The sequence below is a fragment of the Rhinatrema bivittatum genome, chromosome 6 (genome assembly GCF_901001135.1).
Source record: "Rhinatrema bivittatum chromosome 6, aRhiBiv1.1, whole genome shotgun sequence".
NCBI classification, from domain to species: Eukaryota; Metazoa; Chordata; class Amphibia; order Gymnophiona; family Rhinatrematidae; genus Rhinatrema; species Rhinatrema bivittatum.
Window position 1 is genome coordinate 185,636,794 of NC_042620.1, and position 24,357 is coordinate 185,661,150.

Genomic DNA, 24,357 nt, shown 5'->3' on the forward strand with positions numbered 1-24,357 from the left:
CTAACGGCCTCAGCAGCACCAGAAAAATGTTTTGCCTGCACTCTTCTGACTAAAACAGGCTCATCCAACTGTTTTTTCTTCTTTGCTGATTTACAAGACTCACCCAAATTAGCAGAATCGTGGAATAACGAGCAGAGGGGAGAAGCAGCTGTCAGCCGTTTTCAATCACAAGCAGTGCAGCGTTTCACTTTCTCACTCATATGGGCCGATACAGAAAACCCTGCGGGAGGGCCCATGATAAAAGGAGGCGCTAGGGACACTAGCGCGTCCCTAGCGCCTCCTTTTTGACAGAAGCGGCAGCTGTCAGCGGGTTTGACAGCCAACGCTCAATTTTACCAGCGTCAGTTCTCGAACCCGCTGACAGCCACGGGTTCAGAAAACGGAAGCTGGCAAAACTGAGTGTCCATCTTCCAACGGGAAGATTTTTAATTTTTTTTTTTTATTAAAAAATTTTTTTTATTTTTTGGGGCCTCAGACTTAATATCGCTATGATATTAAGTCGGAGGGTGTACAGAAAAGCAGTTTTTTCTGCTTTTCTGTACACTTTCCCGGTGCTGGCCTTTGGCAGGCTTAATTTCTGAAAGTAAAATGTGCGGCTTGGCTGCACATTTTACTTTCTGTATCGCGCGGGAATAACTAATAGGGCCATCAACATGCATTTGCATGTTTCGGGTGCTATTAGTTTCTGGGTGGGTTGTACACATGTTTTCCATGTGCTATTACCCCTTACTGTCCAACCGGGGGCTAACAGTGCGCTTGGCCTGAGCGCATTTTACTGCATCGGCCCGATAGTAAGCTGTCTTAGCCTTATCTTCTTCCTCCTCACTCTTAACAGTTTAGAAAACCCAACTCCCCCGCTTCAGAACCTCCAAAGGTTTCCCCAACCTATAGCAGGCGTAAAGTGTTAATTTCTCTCACTCCCTTAATACATAAGTGCAGAACCATGACAGCTCCCAGCACATATGTATTCATTTATTCACTTCACCTCTTTAGTGACTGGCCCTTCAGCTGTCCTTGAAGGGTCAATCCCTGTTCACATAAAATGCACTCCACAAATTAAAAAAGGGTCAGAAGAAGGACAAGCATCTTGCCAGCATGACTACATACTGCTGTGACGGAGGCCATCAAAGGCAAAAAGGCATCCTTTAAAAAAAATGGAAAGCAGGACCTAATGATAAAAACGAAAGCACGTAAGCGCTGGCAAATTAGATGTAAAACATTAATAAAGCAAGCCAAAAGAAAAGTTAAGGAAAGACTTGCCAAAAAGTCAAGTAGATTAAAAACAAGAAACCTGCGAGGAAGACAGTAGGGCACTTAAATAGGATAAGGCCACAGCAGAAAAACTAAATAAATTCTTTGCTTTGGTTTTTAACTTGGATACCCACACCAAAACCATTTTTTGTAATTGATGATTCACAAGAATGGAAATGTTCAATGTGAAAATGAAATTGACAAACTAAATAGTAGCAAATCACTAGAACCCAATGGTATTCACTTTAGAGTTCTAAAGAAATTCAAATATAAAACTGCAGACATGCTACTGTAATATGTAACTTATTTAAATCTTCCTCTATATCGGAGAACTAGAGGTTGCAATGTAATTCCAATTTTCACAAACAGCTCCAGGGGTGACTCAAATAACTAAAGATCGGAGAGCGTGATATCAGTGTCAGGTAAAATAGTGGAAACTATTGTTAAGAAAGGAAAATTAGGTTTTACCTCCGATAATTTTCGTTCCTATAGTACCAAGGGATCAGTCCAGACTCCTCACCAGCAGATGGAGACAGAGCCAAACTTGTCAGGCTCCGTATATATACCAGGGTGCCACCCACAGCCTGTCAGTATAACGTAATGTCAAAGCAGAAAACCCTGAAACTGAAAACCAACTAAATACTAACTAAATACTCTTTCGGATAGTAGAAAGACTAGGGGGCACTCCATGAAGTTAGCATGGGGCACATTTATAACTAATCTGAGAAAGTTCTTTTTTACTCAACGCACAATTAAACTCTGGAATTTGTTGCCAGAGGATTTGGTTAGTGCAGTTAGTATAGCTGTGTTTAAAAAAGGATTGGATACGTTCTTGGAGGAGAAGTCCATTACCTGCTATTAAGTTCACTTAGAGAATAGCCACTGCCATTAGCAATGGTAACATGGAATAGACTTAGTTTTTGGGTACTTGCCAGGTTCTTAAGGCCTGGATTGGCCACTGTTGGAAACAGGAAGCTGGGCTTGATGGACCCTTGGTCTGACCCAGTATGGCATTTTCTTATGTTCTTATGATTAACCGGAGAACCCTGGACTCACTGTCCCCAACGAGAGACCTGCTCCAGAAAAACGGAAATCCAAATATATAGCAATTAAACTATATGAAAAGTCCCCCAAAAACCTCACATAAGGAAACACAGCAGACTCTCCGAGACTGAAAAAGAATTGAGGGCGGGACTCTGGACTGATTCTTGGTACTACAGGAACGAAAATTATCGGAGGTAAGACCTAATTTTCCTTTCCCTGTACGTACCGGATCAGTCCAGACTCCTGGGATGTACCAGAGCTGAGACTACTTGGGATGGGATCCGGAGAGGCCCGCTCTTAAAACACCTGCTCCGAAGTTGCCGTCCCTTGAGCCCTGGACATCCAGACGATAATGACGTGCAAAAGTATGCAAGGATTTCCAAGTTGCAGCCCTGCAGATCTCCTGCAGAGAAATCTGCATACACTCTGCCCAGGAAGCCGCCTGGGAACTTGTCAAATGGGCCTTGAGACCCTGTGGTAGAGGTTTTCCACTGAGTAGATATGAAGAACCTATGGCCTCCTTCAACCAACGAGAAATGGTGGCCTTGGAGGCCATATTGCCCTTCTCGGACCCTGACAAAGTACAAAGAGGTGATCTGATAAACGAAAATCATTAGTCACTTCCAGGTATCGCAGCAGTGTTCTACGCACGTCCAACTTCTTCAGATCCCTCGAAACTGGGTCCCCACCCCCCAGTGATATCTGTGAAGGAAGGGAGATCCACTGACTGATTCAAATGAAACGAAGATACCACTTTCGGGAGAAACGAGGGAACCGTGCACAGAGTAACTCCTGCTTCAGAAATCCGCAAGAAAGGCTCCCTACAGGACAAGACCTGAAGTTTTGACACTCTTCTAGCGGACGTGATCGCCACCAAAAATACTGTCTTCAAAGTAAGGTCTTTGAGGGTCGTCCTTTTTAAAGGCTCAAAAGGAGGAGCACACAGGGCCTTGAGAACCACATTCAAGTTCCAGGAGGGACACAGAACGTTCAAGGGTGGACGCAACCGATTCACCCCCTTCAAAAACTGGATCACATCAGGATGCGCCGCCAGGGGTCTCCCTTCGAGAAACCCCCAAAAACAACCAAGAGCCGCTACCTGTACTCTCAAAAAACCAAAGGATAGGCCTTTAGCTAAGCCATCCTGTAGAAAAGCCAAAATGGCTGAAACGGATGCCCGGGTAGAGGGGATCAAACGCTCAACGCACCAAGATTCAAAGACCTTCCACACTCGTACATATGCTAAGGAAGTTGACTTCTTACGCGATCTCAACAAAGGAGAAACCACTGCGTCCGAATAACCTTTGTTCTTTAGACGACGCCTCTCAAAAGCCATGCCGCTAGACAAAAGCGAACTACCTGATCGAAACACACGGGTCCCTGATGGAGGAGATCCAGGAGGTACGGAAACCTCAGCGGCCCCTCCACTGCTAGATTGACGAGATCTGCAAACCAGGGCCACCGTGGCCATTCGGGGGCCACCAGAATGACCTCGAATGGATTGGCCTCTATGCACCGAAGAATTCTGCCGATCAGAGGCCAAGGGAGGAAGGCATACAGAAGCATTTTTGTTGGCCAGGGCAATGCCAAGGCGTCCATTCCTTCTGCCCCTGTCTCTCTTCGACGAGCGAAGAACCTTGGGGCCTTGGCATTCTGGAAGGTCGCCATCAGATCCATGGCCGGCGTGCCCCATCTGGCGCAGATGAATTGAAAGGCCCTGTCCGCCAGTTCCCACTCTCCTGGGTCGAGTTGATGGCGGCTCAAGAAGTCCGCGTGCACGTTGTCGACCCCTGCTATATGGGACGCCACTATGCTGAGCAGATGCCGCTCCGCCCACTGAAACAGTGGGCGAGCTTCGAAGGCCACCGGCTGACTCCTGGTTCCCCCTTGAATGATGTAGGCCACTGTTGTCGCATTGTTCGCGAGGACCCTGACAGACTTCCCCTGAAACAGGGGAAGAAAGGCCTGCAACGCCAGTCGCACCGCCCTGGTCTCCAGCCGATTGATCGACCAGCGTCCCTGAACCGACTTCCGTAAGCAAACCGCTCCCCAACCGAGGAGGCTCGCATCCGTGGTGACCACCGTCCATTCCAGCATCCTGAGGGGCACTCCCCGGAGTAGGTTGGTCGAGCACAGCCACCATCCTAGGCTGAGATGAGCCGGCTGCGTCAATGGTAACGGAATGTAAAATTGTTTGGACACTGAGCTCCAATAGGAAAGCAACATGGACTGTAAGGGCCACATGTGCGCGAATGACCAGGGAACCAGATCCAGCGTTGACGCCATGGAACCTATCATCTGTAGAAAATCCCAAACCGTCAGCGGTTGTTTCAGAAGTAAGGACCGGACCTGACCCTGCAATTTGCGGCAAAGCTCCGACAAGAGGAAGACCGCCCCTCGGCGAGTATCGAACAATGCTCCCAAAAACTCCAGAGACTGAGAGGGAATGAGATGACTCTTGGTGACTAGGGAATGCAACAGCTGAAGTACTCGAGTGATCGCCGACTGACAGAGGGACTCCGATTTCGCACGAATCAACCAATCGTCCAAGTACGGGTGTACCAACAATCCTGCCTGCCGAAGCTGCGCCGCCACGACCACCATGATCTTGATGAAGGTTCTGGGAGTTGTGGCCAGACCAAATGGCAAGGCTTGAAACTGGTAGTGCATCCCCAAGACGTAGACCGAAGGTGCCTCTGGTGATCCTCCCGGATCCCAATGTGAAGATATGCTTCCGTGAGATCCAGGGATGCCAGGAATTCCCCGGACGCACTGAAGCGATGACAGAACGCAGCGTCTCCATGCAAAAGCGTGGGATCTACAGGCACCTGTTGACACACTTGAGATCGAGGATGGGCCAGAAGGCCCCTTCCTTCTTTGGAACGATGAAATAAATGGAGTAATGTCCTCTTCGTTGTTCCCGTTGTGGGACCGGCACAATTGCTCCCAGATCCAGGAGCCGCCCCAAGGTCTGCTGGACCGCCTGGCGCTTGTCTGCGTTTCCGCAAGGCGACGGGAAAAACCGTGGGAGGGCTGGCATGCAAAATCTAAGGCGTAGCCGTATTTTATTACCGAGAGTACCAATTGATCCGACTTGATCCTGGTCCATTCCTCGTAGAAGAGAGACAACTGCCCCCTACCCTGGGTACCGAGGAATGGTCCGGCCATACATCATTGTGCGGACTTAACACTGGCAGGGGATTGGGAAGAACCAGGCCTGCCAAAATGCCTGTCCTGAAAGGACTGAGTCTGCTGCCGCCCCCCCCCCCCCCCCCCCGAGCGAAAGGAGGAGGAAGAGGAAGGAGCACCTGGGCGAGAGGTATGGGCTGTACGATTTTCCCAGAAACGAGACCTAGAGGAGTAGGAGGACCTGGGACATGTTCTGTCCTCCAGAAGTCGATACCCTTTATTCTCCTCCAGTAGCTGAATCATGTCGTCCAACTCCTTCCCGAATAACAGCTTACCCTTATACGGTAATGAGCCCAGCCTGGACTTAGATGCACCGTCCGCAGACCAGTTCCTCAACCACAGAAGCCGCCTCACTGAGACGGCCGACACCATGGAGCATGCCCAAGTTCGCAGAAGGTCATACAGGGCGTCCGCACTATAGGCTACTACCGCCTCCAGGTGCCCAGCCTGCCGGGCTTCCTCTTCCGACAGGCCTTCATTGGCAAGGAGCTGTTGCACCTAGCGTAGCCCGGCTCTGAGAACAAAATTATCTACAAATTGCCGCCCGGGCCCCTAGGGCCGAGACCTCGAAGATCTTCTTTAATTGAATCTCCAACTTCCGATCCTGGAGATCCTTCAGAGCCATGGTGCCTGTGACCGGGATGGTAGTCCGCTTCGTGACCGCGGACACAGCTGCGTCCACCTTAGGGACCCGCAGAACTTCCAATGCGTCCTCTGGTAAAGGGTAAAGCTTATCCATAGCCTTCGTGACCTTCAACCCCAACTCCAGGGTGTCCCATTCTCGAAACAACAAATCCGTAGCTGAAAAATGGAAGGGAAAAGTTGTGGGAGGTCCGCTCAGGCCCAACAACACCGGATCCATGGAACCGAGCCGAGACTCTTCCGGAGGAGTGGCGATTCCTAACTCCTCCAGGATTGCGGGAATGAGGGGCCCCAGTTCGTCCCTACGGAAGAGACGGATAACCCTGGGATCATTACCCTCCGAAGTCTGACTCTGCCTCTTCGTTCCTGACGACAGGGTGCCGTCTCCCTCTACCCCTCTCGGGGGTGGGGACGGACCCTCCAAATCCTACTGGTCCGATGTGTCCTCCGAGGAATCCGAATCGCCCTATGGTGGAAGGGCCCTCAGAGATCTCTTCGCAGGCGGAGGTCCTGTCGTGGCCCCCCGTTGGGGGTGTACCTTCTCCGCAGCGTGAGGCCCCTTGGGCCTTCCTGCCGCCGCTGTAGGTCGTTTGAGGGCCTTACGGGCCTTAAAAGTCCTATGCATGGCTAAAATAAACTCCAATGAGAAGGAGGAGCAGGAGACATCCGAGTCGGTCCCTGTGACGTCCCCTGCTCCGTCCTCCAAGGGTCCTGCGGGAGAGGCCGGCCATGGGACTGGCCATTGTGGAGATAGTGAGGGAGGTGAGTTTCTGCCCCCCCACCCCCCCGACGGCAGCGACGTGATCGGGGCCGCTGGTGGAACCGGCGCCAAAATGGCGGCCTTTGCCGTGCCGGCCTGAAGCCGCTTAGGGAGAGGCACGGGAAGAGCTCCAACTGCGATTGTCATGGCGCTGCGCCTGTCCCCCCGCGCGGCTCCCAATGTCCCTTCGTTGCCAGGGATGCAGGCTGAACACAGCCCATCCCCTGGACAGCCTCGCGCGCACCGACCTGCAGGCCGCGCTGCCGGGCTTCTAACTAAAGAAGAAAGATAAAAAATAAAACAACCCGCGGAGGGAGGAAGAAAGGACCGGAGGGGGGGGGGGGGGGGGGGGGGAGAAGAGAAACGCCGTTGGAACACCGCCGCGGAAAACTGAACACAGAAGTCTTTGAAGATGTGAATAGGCACGTGAATAAAGGTAAGTCAGTCAATACAGCATATTTAGATTTTCAAAAGGGATTTGAAAAAGCTCTTCATTACAGACTCCTCAGGAAATTAAAATGTCATGGAATAAGAGTCAATGTCTTACTACCAATTTGTAACTGGTTAAAAGACAGAAAACAAAAAGAAGAACTTAATGGTCAGGTTTCCCATTAGAAAGAAGTAAATAGTAGCATGTCCCGGGGTTCTATACTGGGATCAGTGTTTAATATATTCATTAAAAATCTGGAAAACATTATGATTGAATGTCATGATTGTTTATCTGCTTTTGAGATGATATTGCATTTCTTGTTCTTTGAATACTTTGTATTGCCAAGATCTTCACAATATTTTACTGGCTATTGCGTTTGTGTCTTTAAATAAAGAAATATAAAAAAAATCTGGAAAAGGGAGCAATGAGTAAAGTGATTAAATCTGCAGCTGATACGAAAATAGCAAAGTAGTTAAAACAAGTATGGACTGTAAGGAACTGCAGAAGGACCTTGCTCGACTAGAGAAACTGGGCATCTAAATGACAAATTTAATGTGGACAAGTGCAAAGTGATGCGCATAGGGAAAAAATAATCCTAATTATAGGTACAAAATGCTGGGTTCCATAATTAATGAAGAAAAAGCAGATTGGTTAAAAACAGCACTGCGCTTACATGTCCCCCAGAGAAATCTTAGATCAGCCAATAGGGCCCTTCTATCCATCCCTTCAGTCAGAACAGCCAGACTGACCCAGGTTAGAGAGTGAGCCCTATCCCTAGCTGGTCCAATCTTGTGGAACTCAATGCCCCTGGAAACTAGATTACAGAGAGATTTAAACTATTCAAAAAAAGTTTAAAAGCCTGGCTTTTTAAAAAAGCTTTTTATAATGAAAACAGAGAATAGAAACATGAACTAACAGGCAACGGAACATCAACACACAGAACAAAGTCACATAGATGCATCCGTGCATATTTTATTATTTTCTCACACATTAATTCTAAATGCTAGATAGAGACAGTTTAAAGTATTATACTTATATGGGTACCATACTAATCATACATATGGAAAGTCCCATGTCACCATTCATATAAACTGCATAATTGATAAATGTAACCGAATCTATATTGGCACTTTGTAAAATAGCATTTCACAAGCCTAACTTTAAATATATGTGCCACTCTGTAAACCATTGTGATGGTGCCAGACCGAACGACAGTGTAGAAAAGATTTTAAATAAATAAATAAATAAATAAATAAATAAATATTAGAAGTCGGTACCACCCAGGAAAAGGAGTCGCTGCGGACAATACATTGAAATCCTGTGTGATAGCAGTCAAAAAACAAACAAACCAGAATGTTTGAAATTATATGAAAAGGAAAGGAGCCTATGGAGAAGATCATATTGTCTTTGTATAGAGCCATGGTGTACCATCCCTTTACAACTGTGTGCAGTTCTGGTCACCCCATCTCAAACCAGATATAATGGAAATAGAAAAAGTACAGAGAAGGGCAACAAAAATCATAAAGGGAATGAATGATTTCCTTTATGAAGAAAGGCTGAGCAGGTGAGGGCTCTTTGGCGTGAAGAAGAAACAGCAGAAGGGATTTGAGTGGGTGGAACAGGTGAATAGGGGATGATTATTTACCATCTCAAATAGTATGAAGACTAGGGGACACGCCATGAAACTAAACAAGTAGCAGATTTAAAAGAAATTGGAGGAAGCATTTTTTCATTCCACACACAATCAAGCTGCAACATTTCTTGCTGGAAGATATGGTCAAACTTCTTTTAAACTGGGTTTAAAAGAGGTTTGGACAAGCTCCTGGAAGAAAAGCCCATTAAAAATTATTAGCCAATGGGAAGGAGATTGTATATCTCCATTATGGCAGCAGATTGCGGCCACTCTCTCCGAGATCCTAGCCAATGTACATCTACAGATGGACATTGCACTTCTGAACAACTCTGTGCATTGTAAGACTCAAAATTCACAGCTCTTCATTTCACAAGTTTGTATTGCAACCAGGGTTGAGATTGCTAAAGTTTGGAAGCAGAAGACTGTTCCATCTTTGGCGAGAGTACTCTCTAGAATCAATAATGTATGTACTTTGAGTAAATTAACTGTGGAAAGACATCACAGCCTCCAACAATTCTTTTTCAGTTTGGGACCCATACTTAAGCTGGCAAAAGTCTCATGGTCAACTCGTGTTCTAGTTTCTGAACATATAATCCTTTGTTTATTTATTTATTTATTTAGACTCTTTTTTTTATACCGAAGTATAGCTCTTTTTTATACCGAAGTATAGCACTATGTTATCCTACCATATGTATTTGGTTATTGGGATATTTGAGGGTTTTTGCTGCTGGATATGTACCTTACCCTCTGGGCTGAGTCAAATGTTATGTTATACTGTCTGTATCTTTATCCTGTAGCCATCATAGTGTGAGGATACGATGTGCACGAGGGGGGGGGGGAGGGGACAATGTTAAACTGTTGGCTGTTCTTTATAATACAATTATATTCTTCTTGAATGTATGTTCTTTGACATGAACACCAATAAAATGTTTATTGAACAACATTACATTGTGACTCTTAACAACATTGAATGTAATGTTGTTAAGAGTCACAAAGGATTTGTGATCCTTGAGATTTTTTTTTTGTTTACTTCTGTATCTCTGAATTTTTCCGATACAAATTTCATTTGTATATTATTAAAAGATGATAAATAAAAAATTTAAAAAAAATGTTTATTGAAAAAAAAAAAAGAAGATTAGCCAAATAGACTTTGGAAATCCACCGCTTATCCCTGTGAATGAGCAATAAGGAGTGACTCTATTCCTTGAGATCTGCTGGACCATTCCTAGAACCCCAGATCATCCACAATCAAAGAAAGGATGTTCAGTTCCATGGAACTTTGATCAGGCCCAGCATGACATGTCTTATGTTCTTAAAAGATTTCCCAGGCAGAAATGTTTTAAAAGGCAAGAATTAACTGAAACACAATAATGAAAATATATAAATAGCTCACCTGCAGACCAAATCTTCAACATCTTGTCCCAAGAACCACTGCAGAACTAAAGAAAAGAAATAGTCTCCTGAGTAAAGCAGAGTTGCTAACCTGTAACAGATGTCAAGGACAGCAGGATGTCAGTCCTCACACATGGGTAACATCATCCGATGGACCCTGGCAAAAACTTTGATCTCAAAGATTCTAGAGCTTTCTGCATGCTCTACTGAGCATGTGCAGCTGTAGCCCCCTCCCTGTCTCTCAGGCAGAGTCCCTCAGTTCATGATATAGCAAATACATGGAAACACCAACTCCTGGGTGGACAGCCCGGCATGCTGTAGGCTGTGTGTGCTGCTCTAGGTTTCCTCTTTGATTTGCTTCTATAATGCCTTTTAAGCGTAAAGGAAAGGTTTGGGTGGTTTCCCCTCCCCCCCGCCGATACCCTTCTTCCTGGGCAGCAGATGATGCCATCTTCTCAGCAGGACAACCCCTGATGGGACTGAAGGTTCCATTAAAGGTTTTGGCGAGGGAACGCCAGACTTGCCTGGAGAGGTATTACTTAGCCCCAAAGATCAGTGACTCCCTCCAATGGAGAAACTCTCCGCTCCACTACAATTGGAGGCATGCTCTGATGACGTTTTAATGGAGACTCCTCTAGTGGGGGCTATTGGTGGAACGGTACCCGAGCAACTACTTTAGAGTTCTTTGCTTGGTGAAGAGAGCTTAGTGGCCCGACTGCCTTCTTCCTCGGATTTGGCTCGGGGAGAGTCTGTGCCCTCGTTCAAGCCAGAAGTGTCGAGAAGTGTTGGACCGCCCTTGCAAGATACCAGTGGTGAGTTCTCTCCTTTGGTCATCAAACCAGCAGTTGTGACTTTGGATGCTATTTGGAATTTAATAGAGGGCTTAGGAATTTGAAGTTTCCAAGAAGGACACTGATCTCCAAATCGGTTCTCTTCAAGAAAAGCTCTGTTTAGTTTCAACAATTTTTTATTAGCAAAATAAGAAGCATGTCCTGTGGAGCTTAGGTTCTGAGTCACCCGCAGGTAATAACTATACAATATAATATTTTTTGTTGTATCAATACAAAAAATCTCTGAACATCCTTACCCCATCTCCCCCATCCCTCATCTCTACCCAATTCAATAGAAAACAAGTGTCATTCCAATATATTGAAAAGCCATTTCAGAGTACAACTTCAGTCAATCATTCAGAATTAAGCTCCTGTTTTGATGAGGTAATGTTTGTAGGTAACAGTTCCAGACTGACAGAAATTTCCATCGGTGCTGAGGGGAAGTCCGAGATGCCATGTTGTCCATTTGCATCATGCGGTACAAATAGTTCCGCCACATCCAGAAAGAGAGGGAATTTGCTTCTTTTCATAAAAGAAGAATTAGCTGTTTCCCAACCATACTCACCTTCCTTATAAGGAGGCGAGGTTCCTGACCCCTAACTTGCAGGGGGGGAAATGCAGTCAAATAAAAGTATCTTTGGGGATAGGGGAAGTGAATGTCTAGTATTTTAGTAAGGTAATTAACGATATGACCCCAAAAATGTTTAATTGGAGGGCATGCCCAAAAGAAGTGAGATAGAGACCTCAAAGCCCTATGATATTTAATACATATCGCCGAGTCTGACGGTTTGGAGAGATACATAGTATGAGGGGACACATAAGCGCGACAGAAAAACTTTAACTGCATTTCTTGATAATACATGGTGGATGTTACTGAAATTTGCTTGAAACCTATTTGGAGAATCGATGGGGCAAGTGTAAACAGTCCATCCTTATTCCATCATTCCGCCAAAACGGAACAAGTGTCAATTTTTACAATTTTCTTTAGGCCTCTACAGTAGGCCGACAGAGAGAGAGGTTTCTGAGTATTAAATAAAAACAAGTTATTTAAGGCATGAAAAACACTGGGTTTGCGAGCCTCCTGCGATAGGGAGTTAACATAATGTTGCACCTGTAGATAAGAAAACAAATGAGAAGTACGTAACTCATAGAGATCTCTCAGGCCCTGAAACATGAGGATTGCTCCTTCCCCATCAAGGACATGCCCCAATTGAATGATACCCTGCTCAGCCCAAAAACGAAAGGCATCAGATTGTAATCCCAGAGTAATTTCAAAATTTCCCGGTTGGTGGGAGCACAACTGTGGGATACCTAGCTTCTTGGTTGAATAGATCTACGCCAAACAAAGGAGTTCTAGTAAAATATTGTGCTGTAGGGAGACTGGGAGACCGCCGGGTGGCGCCTGTAAAACACATCATAGGTCAAACGGGGCCACCAAAGCCTGGTCTGCCGCGAGGTTCATGAAAGTAGATTTCCTAGAATCCATTCCCGTATAATATGCAGATTACTGGCCAAATTATAAAGGGCAAGATTGGGAAACCCTAGGCCACCCCTACCCCATCTTTCCCTCAGCCATTTCAAAAGGTATATGCGGCTTTTTACCACGCCAAAAAAATGAGCGCTGAGCCTTATCCAGAGCCAAGAGATCTCTAGATTTAAGCTGCAGAGGCATATTCTGGAGCACATAAAGTCATTTAGGGAGGAGAATCATTCTGAATAAGTTTATAACGCCTCCCAGGGAAAGCAGCAAATCCTTCCAGGCCTGCATCTTTTCCTGCGTGAGGTGCAACACCGGAGCAATATTTAACCCATATAAACTTGATAGGTTTGTGGACAGATGGACACCGAGATAACGAATGGTTTCCCCAGCCCAATATAAGGGGAAGGAGTCACCCCATCTCTCTCTTTAAGAGTATCTGGAAATGCTAGGGCCTCATATTTGTCCCAGTTTAAACGGAGGCCGGAAAAGGCCCCAAAGTCTTGGAATACCTGTAGTAGAAAGTGTAAGGAGCGTTTGGGATCTGTCAAAAATACCAATATATTGTCAGCAAATGCCGCTTATTTAAACATCATCTCACAAAATTTAATCCCCTTTATCATTTTGGTGGATTGAATGAAAAGAAAAAGGGGTTCTAAAGTTAAAAGAAAAAGCAAAGGAGAGATGGCACAGCCCTGTCTAGTCCCTCTGTTAATTGGGAAGGGATCAGATAAGGCTCTGTTTACTACAATGGCTGTCATCGGGTCTTTGTAAAGCAAGTGTACCGCATCATAGAAGAAGCCCCCTGTGCCCATGTCCCGCAGACACTGGAAGAGGTATTCCGATTCAACTCTATCGAACGCTTTTTCAGCGTCAAAAATAACCACTAGGTAAGGCTTCTCCACTCTACTATACAGGGTCATCGCATTGAGCACCATACGGATGTTAGTGAGTGCGTAACGCTTTCGAACATATCCCACCTGGCTTGGTGCGATTAACTAAGGTAAAATATCAGCCAAGCGATTTGCTAAAATTTTTGCCATCAATTTTTGATCAAAATTCAGCAATGAGATGGGTCGCTATGAAGCCAGGGATAAAGGGTCCTTGCCCAGTTTAGGAATAACAGTTATGTGAGCGGCATTGGTATGGGCAGGGTATTCGCCAGTGTTGATCAGCGTGTTAAACGCTAGTGCCAGCAGAGCACCCAATAGGTCCACTGTACTTTGTAAAATTCAGCAGTGAACCCATCAGGGCCCGGGGGCTTTGAAACTTTTTGCTTGCCTAATTGTAGCTGAGACCTCCTCTGTGGTGATAGGACCATTCAACCAAGAACACTGGGCGTCAGTAAGATGAGGTAAAGTAATCTGAGAATGAAATTTTGCATGGCCATCAGCATCCCCTCCTTCAGAGGTATACAAATCAGAAAAATATTTCCGAAAGCTACTTAGGATTGTGAAGGTATCATTAACCACTCTGCCCAAGTGAGACCTCAAGGCAGCAATATGTATGAGGCCCTTTGTAGTTTTAATCAAGTTCGCTATCAAATTTCCTGATTTATTACCATACTGGAACAGCTTAAATTGATAATATACTAGACTCTTTTTTGTCCGCTGGTGAATAAGTGAATTAAATGCCATTTGAATTGATAGATATCGCTCTCTGTTGAACCGGGTGTGGGCTACAATTAAAGCCTTTTTTGCGCACTGTAACTGAACTCCAAGGGTCAAAAGGCGTTCATCCAGCATCTTCCGTCGATGAGCTAAATAAGAAATATCCCCACGCAACACTGTCTTGGGAGCATACCAAAATAGCACAGGGTGACTCGCATGTGCACTATTTAAAGTAGCATAATCATTCCATTTAGAGCGTAAAAATCTTGAAAATGAGAATCATCAGCCAGAAAGTAGGGGAAATGCCAGGGAGAAAAGGATTAGCACCAGGCCCTGAAAGTTCAATCCAGACAGGCACATGGTCTGAAATAATATCATCATCAATACCCGTGTCATTGATTTTTGAGAAGGCACGTGAGCTTATCGAGAGGTAGTCTAGTCAAGAGTGAGTGGAGCGGTCCCTTGATAAGTGCATGAATTCCCTCTCCGCCAGGCATCTACCAGGTGTAGGGAATGTTCTAAAAAAAGGATCCCTTTGCTAGATCCACGATCAGTGGGATTGGCCTGAGACTTATCCAGTAGGGGGTCTCTCACTACACTGACGTTACCCCCAACCACCAGAGTATGGGTTGCATAAGGTAACAAAAATGTTATAAAGATCTTGAAAAAATATTGGACTGTATTTGGGGCATAGAGATTGCAAAGAACCACAGGTATATGATTCAGGTCCGCAATTAAGATAATAAAACGGCCCATTGGGTCCTTGATTTCCTTCTGGACATTCAGGGATACATTTTTATGAATCAAAATAGCTACGCCAGCAGATTTAGTAGAGGCGGACGCGTAATGGACTCCTCCTACCCAACTTTGACATAATTTTTTGTGTTCTTGATAAGAAAAGCTGTTAAGACTGAGAACACTATTAAACATCTGCAGACTTTCAACGTGACTGCTGTTAAGGATATCAATAGTCTGTCTTTATGAGTGGAGCTCCTGGAAAATCAAACCAGACATTTAAACCTGAGATTTCTAAATTTCCTCAAAGTATTGGGAGAGACATCAATTACCACTCAAAAAATATTTTGAAGAGATATTGCTTTATGACGCCACAAAAATTCACTCAATAAATAAAGCTGTTTTTCCTCCTGTTAACTGTGGGGTGAATGTTCAAAATCTTCCACCTGTTTCTCTTATTCCAGAAAACTTATATGAATTTCTAGAGAGCTCTGGAGTCGAGGTAATCAAGCGCTCTATTTTGTTAGTTTCTGCCATTTTCGAACAGAATGTTAGCGAGGTTATGCAGAGATTTTTCAGTCATATATATTCCCTTTTCTTAGGTCAAACAATATGTGTTTGTTCCGATTTTGCCTGATGTACACAGGAAAGGAGGAAAAATTTCATTGTTTAAGGTCTAAAGCTACCTTAGTAGGCTTTTCCTTTGTTTTACGTTATCCCTGCAAGTGCATTGTTAGAGATCATGAGAATTGTTATTTTTTTTCTTTCCAGCACATCTTAAGTCCTTTTTGGAGTCCAGAAGCATTCCATTAACATCTGCTGATATTTAGTGGGAGAAATGTTTTGATGTAGTATAATAAGGTTTTGTGTTCACAATATGCTTATTTCTTTTCATTTTTTTTCCTTCAGTCTCCCTAAATTATGGCTCTTCTTCCTTATTTCTTGGAGATGAGAATATTTATTTATTTATTTATTTATTTGGAGCTTTTATATACCAAGGTTTAGCGAAAGCCTTGGTATTGTTTGTTTTTTAAAATATGTTCTTTTTTATTTAATGTATTAAATCCATATTCTCTGTTCTTTTTCCGTATGCACTGCTTATACTATGTATATTTGAAATTTAATAAACATATAGTTACAAAAAGAAAAACCAACTCCCAGGGGAGACGGACTGACATCCTGTTGTCCCTGGAGAACACCTGTTATAGGTAAGCAACTTTGCCTTCTCAGAGGACAAGCATGATGGCAGTCCTCACGCATGGGTGCTTCCCAAGCTAGATGATGCTGAAAAACAAGAAAAATGGGGGAAACCCTTTAGTGTAGAAACGCCACTATTTCCCCCCCCCCACTTCCCCTATTTTCGGTGAGGCAGCCAATCCATAATGGCTTTAGGAAGGAAAAGAGTTGGGTTTTTCACCTCAAAGAGACTGGACAGGCAGAGAGACAGAAACCCCGATACACAGCAAGGCGCCCAAAGGCAGCGGCATAATACAAGCTTGGGGTGAGAATCCCACTGAGTTACACCAAAATGAACACAGTCAAGAAGAGCTTTCTAACAGTGAACTCTAACACCAGTAGGCCTAGGACCCAGAGGATACAGGCAAAGTTCCTCATGAGAGGCTTCTAGGAAAAGTAAAAAGTCATGGAATAGATGGCGATGTCCTTTCGTGGATTGCAAACTGGCTAAAAGACAAGAAACAGAGAGTAGGATTAAATGGACAATTTTCAGTGGAAGGGAGTAGCCAGTGGAGTGCCTCAGGGATCTGTGTTGGGACCCTTACTTTTCAATATATTTATAAATGATCTGGAAAGAAATACGACGAGTGAGATTTTCAAATTTGCAGATGACACAAAATTGTTCAGAATAGTTAAATCACAAGCAGATTGTGATAAATTGCAGGAAGACCTTGTGAGACTGGAAAATTGGGCATCCAAATGGCAGATGAAATTTAATGTGGATAAGTGCAAGGTGATGCATATAGGGAAAAATAACCCATGCTATAATTACACAATGTTGGGTTCCATATTAGGTGCTACAACCCAAGAAAGAGATCTAGGCATCATAGTGGATAACACATTGAAATCGTTGGTTCAGTGTGCTGCGGCAGTCAAAAAAGCAAACAGAATGTTGGGAATTATTAGAAAGGGCATGGTGAATAAAACAGAAAATATCATAATGCCTCTGTATCGCTCCATGGTGAGACAGCATCTTGAATACTGTGTACAATTCTGGTCGCCGCATCTCAAAAAAGATATAATTGCGATGGAGAAGGAACAGAGAAGGACTACCAAAATGATAAGGGGAATGGAACAGCTCCCCTATGAGGAAAGACTAAAGAGGTTAGGACTTTTCAGCTTGGAGAAGAGACGACTGAGGGGGGATATGATAGAGATGTTTAAAATCATGAGAGGTCTAGAACGGGTAGATGTGAATCGGTTATTTACGCTTTCGGATAATAGAAAGACTAGGGGGCACTCCATGAAGTTAGCATGTGGCACATTTAAAACTAATCGGAGAAAGTTCTTTTTTACTCAACGCACAATTAAACTCTGGAATTTGTTGCCAGAGGATGTGGTTAGTGTAGTTAGTATAGCTGTGTTTAAAAAAGGATTGGATAAGTTCTTGGAGGGAAAGTCCATTACCTGCTATTAAGTTCACTTAGAGAATAGCCACAGCCATTAGCAATGTAACATGGAATAGACTTAGTTTTTGGGTACTTGCCAGGTTCTTATGGCCTGGATTGGCCACTGTTGGAAACAGGATGCTGGGCTTGATGGATCCTTGGTCTGACCCAGTATGGCATGTTCTTATGAACAAATTTCCAAGTATAAGAGAAAAAAAGTACTTGGATCAAGACCACAGAGATGTTTGTTTGCTTTTTTTGGTCACAAGACAACTGAAAATCAGCTAGGGCTGGAGAGCCCAGCAGAAAGAAAACTATGGTTTATTATCAACAAAGTAAATCCAGCGCCCGTCTCGTCCGGAGGAGTAGTACCCTCCGCAAGAGAGGAAGCCCGCAGCTTCGCAACGTGAAGGGAGGCCTAGGGGTCCTGGCACTTAGGCAGCTTCTAGGGGAGCCCCTCAGGGCGACCCAAAAGGAAAGGTTCAGGTTGTTGTGCCTGGGTGGCCAGAAATGCTTTGTGCATCAAAAGCACAAAGTCCAGAGAAAAGAAATTTATTCTGCCCCTTCCCCCACCAGGGGATCGAGCTGTTCATCCAAAAAGTCCTGGTCCTGCTCCAAAGGAGCATCTGGGCTGCTCGGGCCAGGAGATAAATCGGGTGGGAGATCCCCTTCCCCCCGCAGCGCGGGCCCGTGCTGCCAAAGTATCTAAAATGGCTGCCGTTCCCGAGCTGAGCTGGAACGGAGCAGCCGGAGGCTCATGAGAAGCAGATCTTTTAGGCGCCATGCGAGTCTTAAGAGGAAACTCTGGTCCCCGATCCGAGCTGCCTTCACCTCCGGAGAGGCAGCGGGAACAAAGACTTGCGTGAGAGAGGTGCGAAGCCGACTCTCCGCAGGCAACACAGCAAGTGGGACGCGGCATGGGGGAATCCCGAAGAGGCGCCGAAGAAAGCCGTGGTAAAAACCTGCAGTGAGAGAAAACCGGCCGGCTGAGACAAAACAAAGCCGGTAAGCTGCCCAGAGCCCAGAAAGAAATTAAGAACAGCAGCTGTATGGCTATAGCTAAAAAAGAAAGCTGACAGGATGCTTCTGCACCTTTTTTTTTTTTTTTTTTAAACAGGCCGGGGGCACATGGGAGGGAGGCAGGGACCTGACCACCGGTATGTCCACCCCAGGCGCCTTACCTCTAGGAGCCCCATGGGGTCACCAATCCCAGCTCCTGAATCCTGCTACCAGAGGGGATAGTCCAACTAGGACCTGCCTACCCTCTGGGAGAATATGTGTAACCTGCTTGATCCAGTTTGCTGAATTTTGTTTTTGTTTTTTTTTTAAGAGATTGTCTTAACCCCAATAGAATGTCAAGCCTGCAGGGTTTGCCACCTCCATCTTCTGGAGACAGAGAAATACTGAAGAGATGCAGGTGACATTCCAGGTTAAGAGGGTTGCTCTTCAAGTTTTTCTCTGTCTCCATCTGCTGGAAGGGAGGCATAACCCACAGTCTGGACTGATCCGGGTACGTACTGGGAACAGCTGCTTGCAGCTCCAGAACGGTCACAGTCTTAGTTCTGAGAGGAAAGCAAAGCTGAATCTGTGACCATATGGTTCTGCGGAAAAAGGAATGAGGGACTCTACCTGGGAGGGAGGCTATAGCTGCACATGCTCAGTGGAGCAAACTGAAAGCTCTAGAATCTCCAAGACAAAGCCCCATGCCGGGCTCCATCAGATGATGTCATCCATATGCGAGTACTGCCATCCTGCTTGTCCTCGGAGAAAGAAGGGCTACAGTAAATCTTCCTGCAGAAATGTCATTTCAAGATAAGAAAGTGAAGTTGTTTGCCTACAATATGAGTGAACACGGGATAATAAAAAAGCAACTGTGTCTGGATTATTGCTCATCTCTTAAATGGAGCCATATGTTGAGTAAGGAATGCTGCACATAAGATTGATGCTCGCAAACTATTTAAACATTTTTTGTATTCCAAGTTGTTGTGTCTTATTCCATTTACAAAAAAATGTTTTAATATTTTGTGAAAATGAGAAAAAAAAGCTATATAAATATTTTGATTGTGTAAAAATAAATCTAATATATGTATTAAGTTTGGGCAATTTGTGAAGAACACTAATGCTGCTCAGCACCTTTACAACAAGAGATGGTTTAACATCTTTCACACTGTTTCTCAATATTCCTTTAACAATATGGAATCTTTGTAGATTGCAATATCTTTTCTGCTGATCCGATTATACATGAGCTTTGGAAGGCACACAGGTCCCCTCTTCTTCTTGTGGAAAGGCATATTTAAGGACCTTCGTTTTCAGTTCTTAATTTTATTTTTCCCAGGAATTTCTCAGTTTCTTATAATGAACAAAAACAGGAGAACCTGAGTTTAAAAAAAAAAAAAGTAATTTTATTCCACTGATTTTTTTTTTGTTATAACACACTGAAATTCCTGGGGAAAATAAAATAAATGAAGACTCCCCTATGTATATGTGACAATGGAAGTTAATGGAGGAAAAGCTGAAAGAGCTGCTCAGCCCAGAGAGCCTCAGTGACTCACTTTGGTCCTTGAGCTGTTGACGGCGATGGAGTCCACACTCCCAGCATGGCCCCGACAGCAGTGGAGGGCTTTCACTTTGTTCCTCTCGGCATTCCACTCCCACAGCAGGACGGTCTGGTCCATGGAGGCACTAAGCAGCAGGCAGGACAGGCTGTCTGATGCAGGAGGGCGACCCCCCCAAGGGAATGAAAAAACAAGGGGACAATAAAACTGTAGCATACTTTGAAGAGGGTCTCAGCAAGCCAGCTGTAAAGCCAGACATGATGCACCAGCAGGTAAGCTATGAAATGTGTTGCTTTGAGTTTTGTCCCCTGAAGCAGTCCCAGGACAAACCATTAGCTGCTGTCGGGTGATTTTGGACAGTACGCTATATTATGGACTGTTCTACCATATTTGGCGTTATTTCTAAACTGTGACATTTACTTTTGAAATTAAAAATAATTTAAAATGAAAACTTTTTTTCTGGTATTTCATAAGGGGTGAATGACAGAGAAGACTGGCAATATTCACATTGTGACGGGCTTGCTGATACCCTTTAAAATTAGGATTTAGATACGAGTAGAGGATTTGAATGATGTGCTTATATACACACAGAACCTTTTCCTGTCTCTTTGTGAATGGGGTATTTCTGTGAGAGAAGGTTTTGCTCTTTTTAAAAACAATGAGCTTAACACAAGACAAGTTAACCCTATGGAATCAGTTTCATTCAGTGTGGTTTTAAAACTTCTGTGATGAAGAAAAGCCATATAGAGGCCTCAGGAGTAAAATGAAACCCATGGCAGAATCAAAGTGAGGTAAAAATGAAGACTGAAAATAAGTTCCTAGTCTCTATTATGAAAAAACTACAGATAACATTTCACTGAATCTTTAAATCTATTCCTATTAAAAAAAAAATTCTCCAAACCAAATGGCTTAATATGAGGGATTCCATACGAGATTCATTCATCTTAGTCCCACATAGTAATAAACTATAGCTAAGTTACCTCTGAAGTGGCTATATAACATTTTAAGGGTTATCTCCACATATCAGGGAGGGTAATTTTCAAAAGGTACTTCTGTGGGTTAAGTAATGCTTTACTTGCAGAAATGTCCCTTTAGAAAACCGCATGCTGGATACATGCATAAAATTACGTGCATGCACACCATATATAGATGAAGCAGCTTCTGGAAGGCAGGCCCATAAATAATTATTAGCTAAATAGACTTTGGTTTCTCCACCTCCTTAATTCTTGCAGAGAGTAACATGAAGCAGACTTTGTTACTGGGATTTGCCAGGTACTTCTAGGTGACCCGGACAGGATGCAGGGCTCGATGGACCATTAGTCTAACCCTGCATGGCTTTCTAGGGTTGGGACTTAAGACCATACTTTTGATTTTAAAATGTATGCGTGCAAATTCTCAGCAAAACTACATGCACCAAATAGCAGGGGTAATTGTGTGTGCAGTTTTATGGGATAAACTGCAGAGCAGACTTGTACGTGATGTTATAAAAATTACCCTCTAAATGGAACATAGAGATTGCTCACATGCTAAAGGCCATCACTGGTCCAGGAGCAAGAACTCATTCATGAAACTTTTGAAAACCTGATCAGTAAAAGATTCATTTAATATTAGCTTTAGTAGTTAAAAAGAGCAAGTATTCTTCACAAGAAAGTCAATAAGCCACTAAAATAAACATTACTTTGCACCCATTTATGTGAATGAGAAGAGAACATAAAGGAATTCTACAAAAGCATTAGCTAAACACTGCAAGCATTGTATTGTGAGCTGGCTACATAGCTTGGGAAGTTTTGATGAGAAAAATTCTACCCTGTATGCTTGCATCAAATGCGCACATTATCTCCACTGACCTTTCTTTACCCAGGCCACATCTTTGACCACTTCCATGGGGCCAGCGATGGTCATGATGGGCTTTCCCTCCAGAGACCAAATCCGCAAGGTCTTATCATAAGAGCCAGTTAGAATCCTGCACACAGGAAAATGAAAGTAAGGTTTCTAACATAAAACTGTGGTGCCTTTCATAGACATTCCTTGGAACCTGGGATCTTCATATGGGGCTTATCATCAGATGTTGGTGAAGGGATACAAAAACTGATTGGGCACTTCTTAATGGAGACTCATTGTCCTGCTACCTTCTGGGAAGAAGATAATCCACTAAATATCCTGGATTGGAAAGTCAGATTATGGAAAGCAGAGTTGCTTACCTATAACAGGTGTTCTCCCAGGACAGCAGGATGTAGTCCTCACATATGGGTGACGTCACTGGATGGAGCCCTATCACTGAAAACTTTGACTGGCACACTGAGCATGCCCAGCATGCCATGATCCCTGTGTCCACAGGGGTCTCCCTTCAGTCTCGTTTGTGGCAAAAAAGTGCGAGCGAAAAATAAAATAACAAAACATAAGCAGACCCAACTCCACGGGGTGGGTTTTGTGAGGACTACATCCTGCTGTCCTGGGAGAACACTTGTTACAGGTAAGCAACTCTGCTTTCTCCCAGGACAAGCAGGATGGTAGTCCTCACATATGGGTGATTAGCAAGCTACAGGCTGACTCATATTACAACAGGCCAATAGCAGACAACTCGTGCAGCAGGCACAATAATTGGGGTGCTATTGGCAATGATGAGGCAGCCTGAAATCACAGCAGGTGGTTGTGGAAGGAGTTGGGAAGTATACTGGAACAAAGCTCTGCAAAACAGATTAGCCAAAGGCAGTCTTGACAGACTTCCTTATCTAAGCGGTAGAGGGCTGCGAATGTGTGAAGAGAGCTCCATGTCGCAGCCTAGCAGATGTCGGCAATTGGTACTGAACGATAGTGTGGTACAATGTTGCTATGGCCCTTACAAAATTTGTTTTCACTCACCCCTGAAGAGGAAGGCCTGCTTTCTCATAGCAGAACTGGATTCAGTCTGCTAGCTAGTTGGAGAGAGTTTGTTTGTCCACTGGAACTCGTAGCTTGTCTATGTCAAAGAAGCAAAGAGTTAGGTGGATTTTGTATGGAGTGCAGTGCGGTCTAGGTAGAATGCAAGTACACGCTTACAGTCCAAGGTGTGCAACACCTTCTCGCCCTGGTGAGAGTGAGGCCTTGGGAAAGAGTGGACAGACTATAGACTGAGTAAGATGAGAGGCGGTGTCCACCGTAAGAAGAAATTTAGGGTGAGTACGGAGGACCAGTCGGTTACGGAGGAACCTAGTGTCGGGTGAGTATGCAACAAGGGCTTGTAACTCACTGACCCTTTTAGCAGAGATGATGGCTATGAGAAAAAGAATTTTCCAAGTTAGAAATTTAATGTTATAGGATTATAAAGGCTTGAACGGGGAACGCCTGAGCCTTGTAAGCACTACATTTAGGACTCATTCTGTAACCAGTGATCGTAGAGGAAGCTTAAGTAATAGAAAACCCATGATAAGCCGACTCATAGGGGGTTGAGCCGTTAATAGTGCATCCCCTACTCCCTGGTGGTACGCCGAGATGGAAGTGAGGTGTACCCGTGCGGAAGATGTCTGGGGACCAGAATCCGAAAGGTATCCTAGTTAGCCCAATAGAGATGGAGTGGGGCAGGAAAAAAGGGGCCAATACCTTTTTGTACACATCATTTGGTAAATCTTGCCTATTTTGAATTTATGTGTGGAAGATTTTCATGAAGCTACAAGTACCTGAGAATATCAGTGAGTCTGTGTTATGAGGCTGACCTGTGGGCAGGCGAATTGGTTCCTGGAGTGATAGGTTGAGAAGTATGGGGAAGAATACTTGTCAAGGCCAGTATGGGGTTATGAGAATCATTGAAAACCTGTCCTGCTGTAGCTTCACGAGAGTTTTGGCTATAGGCGTATCGGAAGAGATGCCTATAGGAGGCCTTTATTGCAGGCGCAAGCAAAGGCGCCAATACTAACGCATTTGTATGCCTGTGTAGGGTGCAGAATCTGTCCACTCTGCAGTTCGATTTGGATGCAAGAGGTCAAAGGTCGGTTGACCTCAGCGCTAGAAGATTTTGCTCGCTACACATGGACTCAGAGACCACTTGGGGGGATAGAGACATCGATTGAGACGGTCTGTTAGTATGCTCGGTATGCCTGTTAGATAAGTGGCCCGGAGATGCATGGAGTGTGCAAGGGCCCAAGCCTAGAACTGCGCGGCTTCCTGGCAGAGCATATAAGAGCCTGTGCGTCCCTGTATGTTTGAGTA

General features: G+C 44.6%; 1 protein-coding gene across 2 annotated transcripts in view; it reads right to left on the reverse strand.

Annotated features, from left to right (window-relative positions):
* The window catches only part of WDR12 (WD repeat domain 12), an 84,232-nt gene that overhangs the window by 33,602 nt on the left and 26,273 nt on the right, over positions 1 to 24,357 (reverse strand). For both annotated transcript variants that reach the window (XM_029606298.1, XM_029606297.1), the window contains exons 5-7: positions 22,020 to 22,135; positions 20,170 to 20,324; positions 10,343 to 10,388 (exon numbers count right to left, since the gene is read on the reverse strand). In XM_029606298.1, the coding sequence (XP_029462158.1) occupies positions 10,343 to 10,388; positions 20,170 to 20,324; positions 22,020 to 22,135 (317 nt within the window). The remainder of the gene's footprint in view (positions 1 to 10,342; positions 10,389 to 20,169; positions 20,325 to 22,019; positions 22,136 to 24,357) is intronic.